The sequence below is a fragment of the Pelodiscus sinensis genome, chromosome 9, assembly GCF_052426305.1.
Source record: "Pelodiscus sinensis isolate ZL-2025 chromosome 9, ASM5242630v1, whole genome shotgun sequence".
NCBI classification, from domain to species: domain Eukaryota; kingdom Metazoa; phylum Chordata; order Testudines; family Trionychidae; genus Pelodiscus; species Pelodiscus sinensis.
Window position 1 is genome coordinate 10,269,992 of NC_143060.1, and position 13,276 is coordinate 10,283,267.

The 13,276-nt window shown below is 49.6% G+C and overlaps 1 protein-coding gene across 3 annotated transcripts in view; it reads right to left on the reverse strand.

Moving 5' to 3' along the window:
• Nucleotides 1–13,276, reverse strand: part of FAF1 (Fas associated factor 1) — a 305,232-nt gene that overhangs the window by 214,047 nt on the left and 77,909 nt on the right. For 2 of the 3 annotated variants that reach the window (XM_075935955.2, XM_075935954.2), the window contains exon 4: nucleotides 13,048–13,256. In XM_075935955.2, the coding sequence (XP_075792070.1) occupies nucleotides 13,048–13,256 (209 nt within the window). Of the gene's footprint in view, nucleotides 1–10,623; nucleotides 10,752–11,042; nucleotides 11,316–13,047; nucleotides 13,257–13,276 lie in introns of those variants that run through there. The other variant, XM_075935956.2, reaches the window with a different exon arrangement.

The window sequence follows — 13,276 nt, forward strand, 5'->3', positions numbered from 1 at the left end:
CAACTAAATCATCCCAGCCAGGGCTTTGTCAAGCCGAGACTTAAAAACCTCAAGGGATGGAGATTCCACCCCCTCCATAGGGAACCTATCCCAGTGCTTCCTCACCCTACTGAAAAAGTTTTTCCTAATAGTCAACCTAAACTTCCCTTACTGCAACTTGAGTCCTGTGCTCCTCATTCTGTCATCGGTCACTACGGAGAACAGCCCCTCTCCATCCTCTTTGGAACTTCCCTTGAGGTAATTGAAGGCTGCTATCAAACCCTCCCTTCACTGGTCTGTAGACTAATTAAGCCTGAATCCCTCAGCCTCTCATAAGTCATGTGCTCTAGCTCCAATGTGTCCACATACTTTCTGTTAAGGGGGTTCCCAGAAGTGGATGCAATACTGCAGTTGTGGCCTCACCAGTGCCGAATAAAGGGGAATAATAGCGACCCTAGAGCTGCTAGAAATGCTCCTACTAACGTGCCTTAATATGCCATTAGCCTTCTTGGCTACAAGGGCACACAGTTAATTCACATCCTGCTTCTCATCCCCTGTAATCCCCAGATCCTTTCTTGCTCAACTGCTGCAGATCCCCAGCCTGTAGCAGTACTTGGGATTCTTTCATCTGCACTTGTCCTTTTTCAACCTCCTCATCAGATATCTTTTGGCCCAATCCTCCAATTTGTCTAGGTCACCTCTGGACCCAATATCTACCTCTCCCCCTAGTTAAGTGTCATCCGCAAACTTGCTGAAGGTGCAATCCATCCCCTCATCCAGGTCATTAATAAAGATGCTGACCAAAACCAACCCCAGAACTGTCCCTTAGGACTCTTGCTAGTGGGGTTGAAGGATTCAATTAATCAGGCACTGGATATTCACTATCAGAGGGGTAGCCGTGTTAGACTGAATCTGCAAAAGCGGCGAGGAGCCCTGTGGCACCTTATAGACTAACTGAAGTATTGGAGCAGAAGAATCAATGGACACAAATCAAATATTAGGAATGGCAACATACAAAAACCTGTAGGGGAACACAAAACCTGTAGGGGAACACTTCAATCTCCCTGGACACACAATTGCAGATCTAAAAGGTAGCCATCCTGCAGCAAAAAAACTTCAGGACCAGACTTCAAAGGGAAACTGCTGAGCTACAGTTCATCTTCAAGTTTGACACAATCAACTCTGGATTAATCAAAGACTGTGAATGGCTTGCTAACTACAAAAGCAGCTTCTCCTCTCTTGGTATTCACACCTCCAGATCAGCTACTAGAAGTGGGCCTCATCCTCCCTGATTGGATCCACCTCGTCATCTCCAGCCTGATCCAGAAGCTTCGAGTATTTCTCGTACAGTGAACAGAAATGGCGGGATGAGATCGTCTCAGTCCCAACAAAACTACTTCAACATCTCGTTGACGCTAGCCACCAGGCCATCTGTTTACAGACGACACGCTGATGTCCTCATGGCCTTTATTGTAAGAAGATAATATAGCTCATGCATCTCCTGAACAGTCATTATTCTCTGCAGGAAAACTACCCAGCCACAGAGCGTTTGGAAGCAATTGCTGTCACAGTAGCCACGTGCAAGGGTATGGCTTTGGGGTAGAGGCACAGTACAACACAATCAAGTCAACAGAATTGCCAGGCCCTGGGCAAAGAGAGGGGGAGACTCCACACTCCCAGAAAGGGCAGGGCCTTCGGTGTAAGAGAGAGTGCTGGGGCTAGGCTCCTCCCTTGCCAGCCCTTCAGCACCACCTGAGTGCACTGCCAGGGGTTCAGCAGCCATTAAAAGGATCTGGGACTCCGGCCACTGCCACAAAAGCAGCAGCAGTGGCCGGGAGCTCTGGACCCTTTTGAATCTCTGGTCCCAGGGCAATTTTCCCCCTTTGCCCACCCCACCTCTTTGCCATCTATTGACACTCAGGGGAGGAAAACAAATACTCTTACCCCAGCATACATCACCTCCCAGAAAAAGTGAGCCCAGACCCAGCTCCAGGATCTTCTCATGACTTATACGACATGTGCGGGGAATATTATGGGCTGGCTGGATTACAGCCTTTTGGTACGTACAGGCTACCAATAAATGAGTTCTTATTATCCCCAACTATAGGTGTATTTGCACACGATACGGTTGCTCTTTCTCCAGCACAACATGGGCCTAGTGTCCCCAGGTGCTAGGGGTTTAATCACCTCCCCGTGCATGGATAACACCACTCAACACTGCATCGCCATGCTGCTCTTGTACAAAGCTTCCTCCTGGCAGTAAGGTCTTGAGGTCTACAGCCAGCACCTGCCATCCCTCCAGCCCTCCGTGGTATCTGAGATATCCCCCGTGGGGGTCTTCAGAATCTCCCACACCCACTTGGTCCACAGGCCTGAACCTGCTCTGGGACTCAGATCACTAATGATTTGCCAAAAAGCTGGCCAGTATAAGCCTATACTCACAGGGCATGGTAATTTCTCTGCTACCATCATTTTAATTGAGTCAGTGTGGGCCCCAAGTGTCAGACCCAGTCAATGACTGCGCTAGGGCTTTATGTATGCACTGCAGGCAAATAGTCCCCTCAGTTGATTTGGTTTCCCATTAGGGCAGCCTGTATCATTGTCTGGCTGCATCTCAAGCCACACTACCTCCTTTCCATTCTGGGATCATCAACTTGCTGGGAGAGTCCTACCATGTGCTCTCTTCTGCTGTTCAGCCCTCTGCGTAGTCACGCTCCTTCCACAGGAAATCTTTCTTCATATGTCTCTGTTGCCAACAGGAGTGGCAGATCACTGAAATCATCCCTGGAGTTTCTGGCAGGGGACATGTTTAGACTACAAGGAAGACCTTTGGGCTCAAATGCTACATTTCAGTCATGCGTCTCCCTGGGTGGTGATTCGTCAACATCTCACTGGAACTTGGCTCTGCCTTACCACAGACTCCTGGGCTACACGCAGGTAGATCAGGTCACCGTTGGAGTTTGTGCACATTTCCCAGTATGCCTGGGGTAGAAGGGACAGAAGTCAAATGTTTCCCATCTCCAACAACCCTTCAGCTCTGAGAAAATTCTCTATCAGCTGCACTGCCTCCGAGAAGGACTCGGGGTGATGCTAGAGAACCTACTCCAGGTCCCGCACAACAAGTATGGATTCAAATTGCTCTGTTGGGACCAACTCTGCAACCTGAGCTCTGGAGCACTGCAGGGAAGGAAGTTATCAGCAGCAATCATCTTTTAAATCATTGCACCTTTACCTAGGGGTAAGCCTCGCCGGGGTAGGTTTCCACTCAGAACACTGCTAATGTGACTATTTGCCAATATCCAGAGAATCTAAAATAATGGTCTTCCCTCAACAGAAGTCTCTAGCCTCTTCTCTGAGTCAAAGTTACAGTAGGCCAGCTTTGCCTCTCACTTTGTGAAAGGAGCTAATACTAATGCCCAATGTTCTAGAGGCCACTGCCATCCTCCAAAAAGTGAAGAGGAATACTGCTGCATTGTCTTGGAGCTTGTGTCAGTTAACTTTATCAACACAGGCGGCAGAGCACCCTCTGGCCTTGTTGGGTATTCTGGTGCAGAGGCCAGGTTTATACTACGGCAAAAAATTCTCTCAAGTTCCGGCTGGTGGGTCACGACTACATTTAGCAGTCCATCACTGTCAGAAGTGTTTCTGATTGGCCTGCTGCTTTTGCCTTTCTGTGCTAGGGATGCTCGTCGGGCCTTGAATGGTTCTACATCAAGAGCAGAGCTTTGGATGTGTTGAGCTAAGGCCTTGCTCCTCCACTTGTGCACAGTGTAGCTGACTACTGAAGTGACTCAAGCAACAATAAGGACTGATAAGTATAAACAGCAGCTGAAGATCCTTGAATGGGTGGGTGGTGGGACTGTATATCTATTTTTTCTGATTGCTAGTATTTACTTGGCATTTTAAATAAGCACAGGGTATTGCCTTGTCCCCTGAACAAGATTCATTGTGCTTTTTAGAAGCATAATTTTTCTGGTGGAGAACTGCAAGGGAGGAATATAGTATACACTACACTTATTATAAAACTGAAAAATTAATCACTTATTGTAAAATTGTTGCACACATCCTTGGTTATAGAAAGCGGAGTAATAAAGAGAAGAACTTAAAGTTTCTTGCTCCGTTTTGGCAAAGTAAACTCTAAAGGATATAAGCGTTTCAGGCAGTATTTTCAATACAAGGCCCAAATCTGAAGGATATAGGAGTTTGAGCAAATGCTATTTCTGTGTCAGAGAAGAACCTAGAGTTTCATGTGCTTTTTAGAAGCCTAACAGGTGCTGGTGCCAATGTCCACAGTGACAGAGCCTTCCCCAGGGCAGACCTAGATTTCCTGCCCCCGCAATACTGGTGCTCCTTTACGTGCACCTACTGGAACTTTGAGCAGTCCGACTTGTCCTGTTGGCTCAGTACTATGTGTGTCCTGGGTACCAGTTTTAGGCAGCTTCAATGCCATCGGTACCAATGATATTCATTGGGCCAGGGTTCACAGATCTTCTCTGGGGACTCACAGACCTTCTCTTAGCGGCCTTGTGTGAGTAGCTCCTCTCTCTGGGCTCAGTTCCCTTCAACATAGATGGACACATTCAGAGTTCTTGCCAGGCCTCCAATTGCCGGAGTCCTAACTCCATGAGCAAGAGTCTGAGCCTTAACGCTCTGCCTTTCCAAGAGCTGGGATTCAGCTGTTGGCACAAGCCATGCTTTGCGGGATGTGCTTTTCTGCCAGGCAGCCACTGTGAACATTCATCAGCCATTGGGATAGACTCATTACATTTGAGGCACTTTTTTAAACCCAAGGAGGCAGCATGCTCTATTCCAATGGAATCCCACCCTCCCCCCCCCCCCACCAACCAGAGTTGGCAGGAGACAAACCTTTTCTTCCTCATTTTTCCCCCCGTCTTTTTTATTCAAGGCGTGGCCAAATAAAATGTAAACAAAGTAGCAAAGAAAAAAAAGCTTCGCAGGAAGCTAAAATTAGCAAATCTAAAGGAAGTTAACAATCCATGAACTGACAGTTCAGTCTCTGGGAGGCAAGAGGGAGGAGGTGAGAAGGAACTGAAGAGGGTTGCCCACACACGCTGGCTAACATTGCAGCGGGCAAGCAGTAGCAGCGCACACACAGGTGGGACAAACTGCTACCAGTGTTCTCCGATCCTCAGCGCTTAGACACAGACTTGTCTACAGCTGAAGCACCCACAAGGGCATCACTCGAAGAACATGTATTTCTCAACAGTAACATACTAAAGGAAAATAAACTGGCACTGATTTCTCCCTGTTTTCTATTTAATTGACAGAAGGAGCAAAAAGGGGAGGTAAACAGCCCATGTTAGAGAGTAGCCGAGGCAGCATGGAGTTGTCACAATCTCCCTGCACTACTCCAGAGGTGTGCAAAGGGTAGGGAGTTGCTGAGGGGATATAGCCAGAGTACACGGCATTCTAGCTGTCCTGGGCTGCCAAGAAGTGACTGCAGCCAGAACTCAAAATTAGAGGAAACCAAGGGCTGCTCTAAAGTATAACAAGGAGCTAGCAAGCCTCTGGACAGCACATACATAAAGAGAGCTTAAAGGCGGTTTAAAACCACATCTACTTCCCTCATTTCTTTCCCATGCACAGCACTGGCAAGAAACAAAACTCATGCCCACTGTTTTGTTTTTTTACAGTCATACTAATCCAATATAAACTGCATCTTTTCCACTGACATGTTTTAAAATGAGTTTTGTTGTTTACAGACCAAAGGCAGAAAGTGTGGGATTTACTTTGAACCTCTCATTCTAGAGCACACCATTAGGAGCTATTAGGCACATGGATGGCAGGCAGCTATTTCACAACAGCACATCCCAGCACACACTATTCCATTCTTAGACTTTGCACAAGCCAATGTCTTTGTGAAAATGGGTTGTGGTTAATATATTATGGGAATCGATGTCAACTGGTTCAAGCCATTTTAGGAACTAGTTAGCAAAGGTTTCGTTTTCAAGGTGTATTCCCCAAAGTCTTCAACCTCGACCCTGAGACAACGCTGCTCTGGAGTTATGCCTGCAGTGTTCTGGCTTATTACAGGAAACAGAATCTGTATCTCTAAGAAACCAGTCTACACGGGGGCAAACAGCTATATGTTTAAGACCGCATCTGTATTCCAACTGTAATCTGGTTGAATGCTGAAAACTTTCCATTTTGTTTGCTCCACCAGCATTGTTAAACAATATTTTATACCAGTTGATTTCATACTGCTATTGAATTTAGCCTGTAACTTTTCAGTTAGACTATCCTGACAAAATTCTGCATGTGAATAATACATTTTAGGTTCTTGTTAACCCTCTGATTCTCCACTTGAGCCTTGGTTAGTTATTATATGTGTACCAAGTAGGTGTCAGTGCAGCATTCTGATTTGGTAGCATTTTTTATACCTAGGTTGTATCACGTAAGGGCACATCCACACAGCAGAGTTATTCCGGAATAACAGACATTATTCCAAAATAACTACACAACCGTCTACACAGCAAGCCTGTTATTTTGAAATCATTTCAAAATAACGGGCGTCTTATTTTGGAATAGGTAACCCTCATTTTACGAGGAGTAATGCCTATTCTGAAATAGCTATTTTGGAATAGGGCATGTGGAGACAAGGCAGCCAGAGTTATTTCAAAATAAGAAGCCTCCAGGAAATCCCACTGGTGCCTTGCTGGCCGCTCTGTCCACACGCATCAAAACTCTGTAGTCCCCCTTCCCCTGCAGCCCTTAAAACTGCAGCCTCAAGAGAAACAGTGTGTGGCACACAGCAGGCCCGACAGCCCTGAGCTACACAGCAGCTGCCAGACCAGCGCTTTCTGCTGCCGAGTGACCCTGTTGCTCCCACTGAGCCCTCCTGTGCTCCAAGGCTGTGTCTAGACTACATGCCTCTGTCGTCAGAGGCATGTAGATTAGACACATAGGCAAAGTCAAATGAAGCTGCGATTTAAATGATTGTGGCTTCATTTAAATTTACATGGCTGCCGCGCTGAGCCGACAAACAGCTGATCAGCCGTTTGTCCGCTCAGCGCACTAGTCTGGACGCTCCCCTGCCAACATCAAAGCCCTTTGTCGGCAGCCCCATTATTCCTCGTGGGATGAGGTTTACCGGGGCTGCCAACAAAGGGCTTTGATGTCGGCAGGGGAGCGTCCAGACTAGCGCACTGAGTGGACAAACAGCTAATCAGCTGTTTGTCGGCTCAGCGCGGCAGCCATGTAAATTTAAATGAAGCCGCGATCATTTAAATCGCAGCTTCATTTGACTTTGCCAAACAAACAAATCTACATGGCTCCGTCGACGGAGCCATGTAGTTTAGACGTACCCCTAGGGAGCCCACAGCTCTTAAAAGCGTGGGCCCTCCCGATTTGGTGTGGAGATCCTGGACCTCATTGAGGTTTGGGGAGAGGAGGCAAACCTCTAGGATCTCCACACCAGATGCAGGAAAGCAGACGTCTATGGCTGGATGGCCGGTAGCTTGGCCACCAAGGGCCACAGGCACACCCAGAAGTAGGTGCTCATGAAAGTTTAAAAAAAAAAAGCAGGCCTATGCCAAGGGCCAGGGAGGACAGCTCCTGATTCGGAGTGGCACCGCAAGTCTGCCCTTACTACACTCAGCTCCACCACATCATGGAGGCCGCTCAGTCGTCCTCCCTCCCTCCCCCCCCCCCCCCACACCACTTGTTGTGGACTTAGGGCTGCAGATGCCTGTCATCGCCCTCCTGGAGGAGCATAGCCAATGAGGAGGAGCAGGAGGAGGAGAAGCCAGAGGAGGCCAGCAGCAGCTCGATGCATGCCAGCCAGGAGTTCATGCTCACCCTGGAGCTGGAACCCCGCCACCGAGGATGTCTTCTGGGCATCATCCGAAGCCAGGGAAAGCCCCTCAGGGGAGTGCCATTACTTTCCCTAGGCTCACACAGGTGGAGGCAGCGGGTGGCAAGAGGCTGCTGCATGCTCCTCGCTTGGCCTTCTCAGCCTGGGGATCACGCAGCAGCCTGTGTACGTGGATCGCTGGTCCGGGACACACACAGCCCCAGGAGGCAGCAACAGAGGATCCTCGCGCTCTGGATCACAGGGTGACTGCAGAGGCCTGCTTTACTCCCAACACCAGGGTGGCACACCCTCTAGAACAGTGGTCTCCAACCTTTTTACACCCAAGATCACTTGTTAAATCTCAGAACAGGCACAGATCTACCGCCCCGCCCCTTCCTTGAAGCCCCCCTCCCATTCTCCTCCTGTCCATAACTTGCTGTCCCCAGCCCTTACTTACACACTCTGATAAACAGTTTATTAAAATAACATGTTTATAGTTATGAAATAAATGGTCTGTTTTTATTCATGCTATTTAAATCTAAAATGAAGCATTTATAATTATACATTTTATGGGGACAGAGTTCTGCGGCTAAGGGCAGGGGAGAGGGAACAGGGTGCTGGGAGGGCAGAGGACAGGGTTCGGCAGCAGGGGACAGGGTGCCAGTGGGGACAGAGTTTGGGGAGTGGGGACGGGAATGGGGACAGTTCTGAAGCTGGGGACAGGGGAGTGGGGAAAGAGTTCTGTGGCTGGGGACAGGTGAGTGGGGGCTGGGGAGCGGGGTGCCAGTGGAGGCAGGGAATCCCCTGCATCTGCCTCCTCCCAGGATTCCCCCGACCCCCCAGCAGGAAACCCCGCGCGTGCCTGCCCTGGGGCCGACCTTCCCGCCCCCCACCCCCGCAGCACAGGAAAACTCCACGCGTGCCGAGTCACCCTTCCATCGCAAGTGCAGGGAAGTCGCCAAGCTCCTTCTCCGGGGCTGACACCCCCTCCCACAGCACACCCGGCCAAGCAGCCAACGCACTTCTGGAATCCCCAGAAGTGGCGTTAAGCTGCGGGACTTCCATCCACCCGCGGGAAGTCAGCGCTACCTCCATTTTCGCTGGAGGTAGGTAGTGGGGCTTCTCGGGGGTGGGAGGGAAATGGGGGCGGGTTGGCGCCTTGAGATCGACTGGTTGAGGCCTCGCGATCGACCAGTCGATCGCGATCACCCTGTTGGTGGCCACGGCTCTAGAAGGAGGCTGTGGACACAGACACGGACCCACAGAGGAGTGCCACACACAGCACACAGGCATGCTTGCACTCTTGGGGTAACATCAGCTCCTGGGGATAGGGAGGAGAGGTGGAGGAGCATCTGCCCCTCTCTCCTGCCCCCCTCTCCTCCAGTGGGCAGGGATACAAATCCTCTCCCTGTGGGATGCCGCCACTGCTGGACCCAGTGTGTGCATGGCACAGAGGGAAGGCCAGCCGCCCCATGGCCTCCCTCCCACCCACAAGCTCCCGGTCTGACCAGCATCTTCCCATGCCTGCTTGTCCCCAGGATGTGGGGGTAGCGAGACTACCTCCTTGGACATCTGTGCCCCAGCAGGAAAGGGCCCACCGTCTAGGCCACAGATGGCCTTGCACGAAGTACATTGCCTTAATCCTACACATGACTTTTCAGTCTTGGCTCAGATGAGGGCTGGCTTCATGCACGGTGTCTCCCGGGATCACAGCCTTCCACACAGTCATCGATCGCATGGTAGCTGCTCCCACGCCAGCTCCTGCCCCTCCAGCTTCTCCCCATTAGTTCCCCCCATGGCCACCAAAGACCCCACACAAGAGGTGGTGGGTTCACCCGATGCAGGTGCCATTCCCAGCCTCAGTCCTGAGCCTCTCCTCCCATCTTTTCCCTTCCACCTCACTCCTCCCCCCTCCCAGCTTCTTTCCCCAGTTACATTCACCCAAATTTAAAATACAGTTTATTGTTCCAAAACAAAAAGTGTAGTTTATTGTCTCTGCAGGGGAAGGGAGGGCTGTGGGAGGAAAGGCAAAAAAGGGCAATGCACAGTCCCCTTGTGAGGAGGCCCGTAGGGGGAGTGGTACTTTGAGGTTCTCATGTGAAACTCTCCCTCAGGCCCTCATGGATACGCACCGTCCCCTGATGGGCCTGCCAGACAGCCGTCATGCATGGCTGCTCAAAGGCCCTGCTGATCCAGTTAGCCTCTACTCCTCACCCTGGCAAGACCATCTCCCCCTTGTTTTCACAAATATTGCAAAGGACACAACACGCCGACGCTGCCACCTGGGGAACACTCCGGTCATCGAGGTCAAGCCTAGTGAAGAGCCAACAGAACCTTCCCTTGAGACACCCAAAGGAACCCTCTACAAAAATACAGGCCCTGCTGAGCCTGGCGTTAAAACGTTCTTTGGTGAGGTCCAGGTGTCTGGTTTAGGGCTTCATGAGCCAGGGGAGAAGAGGGTAGGCTGTGTCCCCTACAATACAAATCAGCATGTCCATGTCCCCGACCCTGATGGTGTGGTCGGGGAAAAAAAAATGCTGGTGTGCAGATTTCCTAAGAGGCTGGAGTTTCGAAAGACACGTGCATTGTGCACCTTCCCCGACCAGCCAACATAGATGTCCATGAACTGGCCACAGTAGTCCACGAGGGCCTGAAGGACCATTGAAAAGTACCCCTTCCGTTTAATGTATTTGGGTGCCCAGTGGTCCTGATGGGAACTGTCTGTAAATGGGTGACAAGAGAGGGACTATGTGAGGATTACTTGTGTTCCCTCCCTCTGGGGCAACTGGTATTGGCCACTGTCAGCAATCAGGATACTGGGCTAGACGGACCTTTGGTCTGACACAGTGTGGCTCTTCTCAAGTCCTCCTCCCTGCAGTTGGGGAAGCCCATGGCTGCAAAGCTGGCGATGATGGGATCCACGTTGGACAGTGTGATAACTGTTGATGGCCCTCACCACCTGTAGAAGGAGACAGAGACTCAAAGGTTTGCCACAGCCCTCAGGAGGCTCTCCCCCTCCCCCTCCCCCTCCCCCTCTCTCTCTCTCTCTCTCACACACACACACCCACCCAGCAACCCCAACTTGCCTCACCCCCCCTCAGGGTTTTGTGAAGGCGGGACTGAAAAAAGCTCCCAGGGAGGGGGCTTCTACCATCCTCCCCTCCCCCCACCACCACCCCTTCCCTAGGGAACCCCACTCCAGAAGTTCAGTTCACCAACCTCTTGGGACAATAGCATGAAAGCACCATACCTGCAGGACCACAGCCTTGACAGTTGATCTTCCCACACCGAACTGGTTCCCCACAGAGTAGTAGCTGTCTGGCATGGCAAGTTTCCAGATGGCGATGGTTACCTGCTTCTGGAGGGGGATGAAGGCTCTCATATGGGTGTCTCATGGCTGAAGGGCAGGGGCGAACCACTCACACAGCTCCAGAAAGGGGTCCATCCACATATGGAAATACTGGAGCCACTGCTGGTTGTCCCACTGCTCCAGGACGATCCGGTCCCACCAGTCGGAGATGGTGCCCAGTCGTCAGACGCGATGGTGCACGATGTGCAGGGGAGGATGATTGGGTCGAGCTGCATGAGCAGTGCCGGAGAGAGGTGAGGAAACTGCCCCACAAAGATCTGGGGGTGCTGTTCCTGCAGGACTAGGAAGGCAGCCCACAGAAACTGCAGCAGGAGGTGCACCAAGACATATAAGGGCTCCATGGCTAAAGTACTGAGGTGTCCGCAAGGGCAACCACAGAAGGCAGAGAAAAGGCTTTGCTGTCCCTCAGTGAGGTAGGCAAAGGAGAAGAGCCTGAGACACGGCTGTATGGAGGGGGGTGGGGGGGGCAGCGCCTTTAAGCTCGAGCTTCAGATAACTTCAGGTAGCAGTTCGAGGAAGAGGAGTGCTGTCCTGATGCCGTGCCTGAAGTGCTTCCAGGTGGCCTTAAATGTGATTCAGCATCCAATGAGTGTGAATGCTCCATTTCAAAACCGCTCAGTGCTATTTTGATGGGCATTTGCTGTGGAGATGCGCTATTTTGAAATAAGCCATTTCGGAGTATTTCCTCTGAAATAGCTTATTCTGAAAGAAGCATGCAGTGTAGACATGCCCTTAGAGGCTGCACAAAACAGAAGAGGAGAATCAACCCCATTATGTGAAATACCAGTTCAAATCTCAACAGACCAAAATCATCACCACTAGGTGTCACCCGTTGATACTGTATAAAATACTACACAGGCGAACAAGCGTTCCACATGGGATGAATTTTACTACCACCCCGATTTCAATGTAGTATTTTATTCAGCATCTCTTCACTTTATTCCGAGTTTTGATTTTTAAAAAGTATATTGGGTAAATGAATTAGGGATTAGCTTCTACAACAGCTGAAAGGAATTTTTGTAGCCACCATTTTACAAAGCATGTAAGAGTACATGATCCTTGCAACATGAACAGAGGTTGCAATATGCTAGACCTGGCAATCTATCATTCCTAGGTTATTTTGAAACAATTTTACACATATTTTTACGAAAAGGAGTCTTAAGGGGGGAAGTGCAAATAGCAACTAAATTATGCCTTTTTCAAGATGGGAAAGTAAATTAGCTTCTCAAATAGTCTGAATTCCTCCCCCACACCCCCAAAAGAACATTAAAATCTTTATTTGCAAAGAAGTAGATGGAACCATGTTCAGTCCTGCACAGATTCAGAGGGAGCCTGTCCCACGAGATCCATGGTGAGAAGGAACTATGCACCCAAAAAGTGAGGCAGAGAACACATGTATCAGAGGGGTAGCTTTCTTAGTCTTTAAGGTGCCACAGGACTCCTCATTGTTTTCGCAGATACAAACTATCACATTTATTTGGGCACAAGTTTCGTAAGCAAAGCTCCACTTCATCAGATGCATGCACCTCACAAAGTGGCACTTTGCCCATGAAAGCTTATCCCCAATAAATCTATTGGTCTTTAAAGTGCCACAGAGCTCACATGCTCACTAGATCACAATGGTTGGCAGTTCACAGCTGAACCACTCCCAGCTGTGGGCTGCGCCTTAATGCTACAATGAGCCATTAGTCTCAAATCTGATTTCAGAAGCAATTCTAAATAATTTGACTTCAAATCAAAAATGTTGCAGATTAATCAACAAAATAAAGTGATGCCATTCTATCACAGAAGTTTGTGAATGGTCAGTATTTACAGCTGTTATTTTTCATCATTTTTCTTATTATTATTGTACTACAACACAATTTTTATTCTACACAAATCTTACCAACAGTGCAACTGTCTTCAAGTACTACATCCACATTTCTGTCTCTGTATTCAACCCTGAAGTCAAGCATTCGCGGTTGTCTTTCCACTATTTGTCGGGATGGCACTACATGTCGAAACGCTGAGGATGAGGAAGGGGTTGAAGAAGATGCCGTAGGATGACTTGGGGGACCATAAGCGGGTCCTTGCAAAGTCTCTCCGCCATATTCACTGAAAGATATATAGTTTAG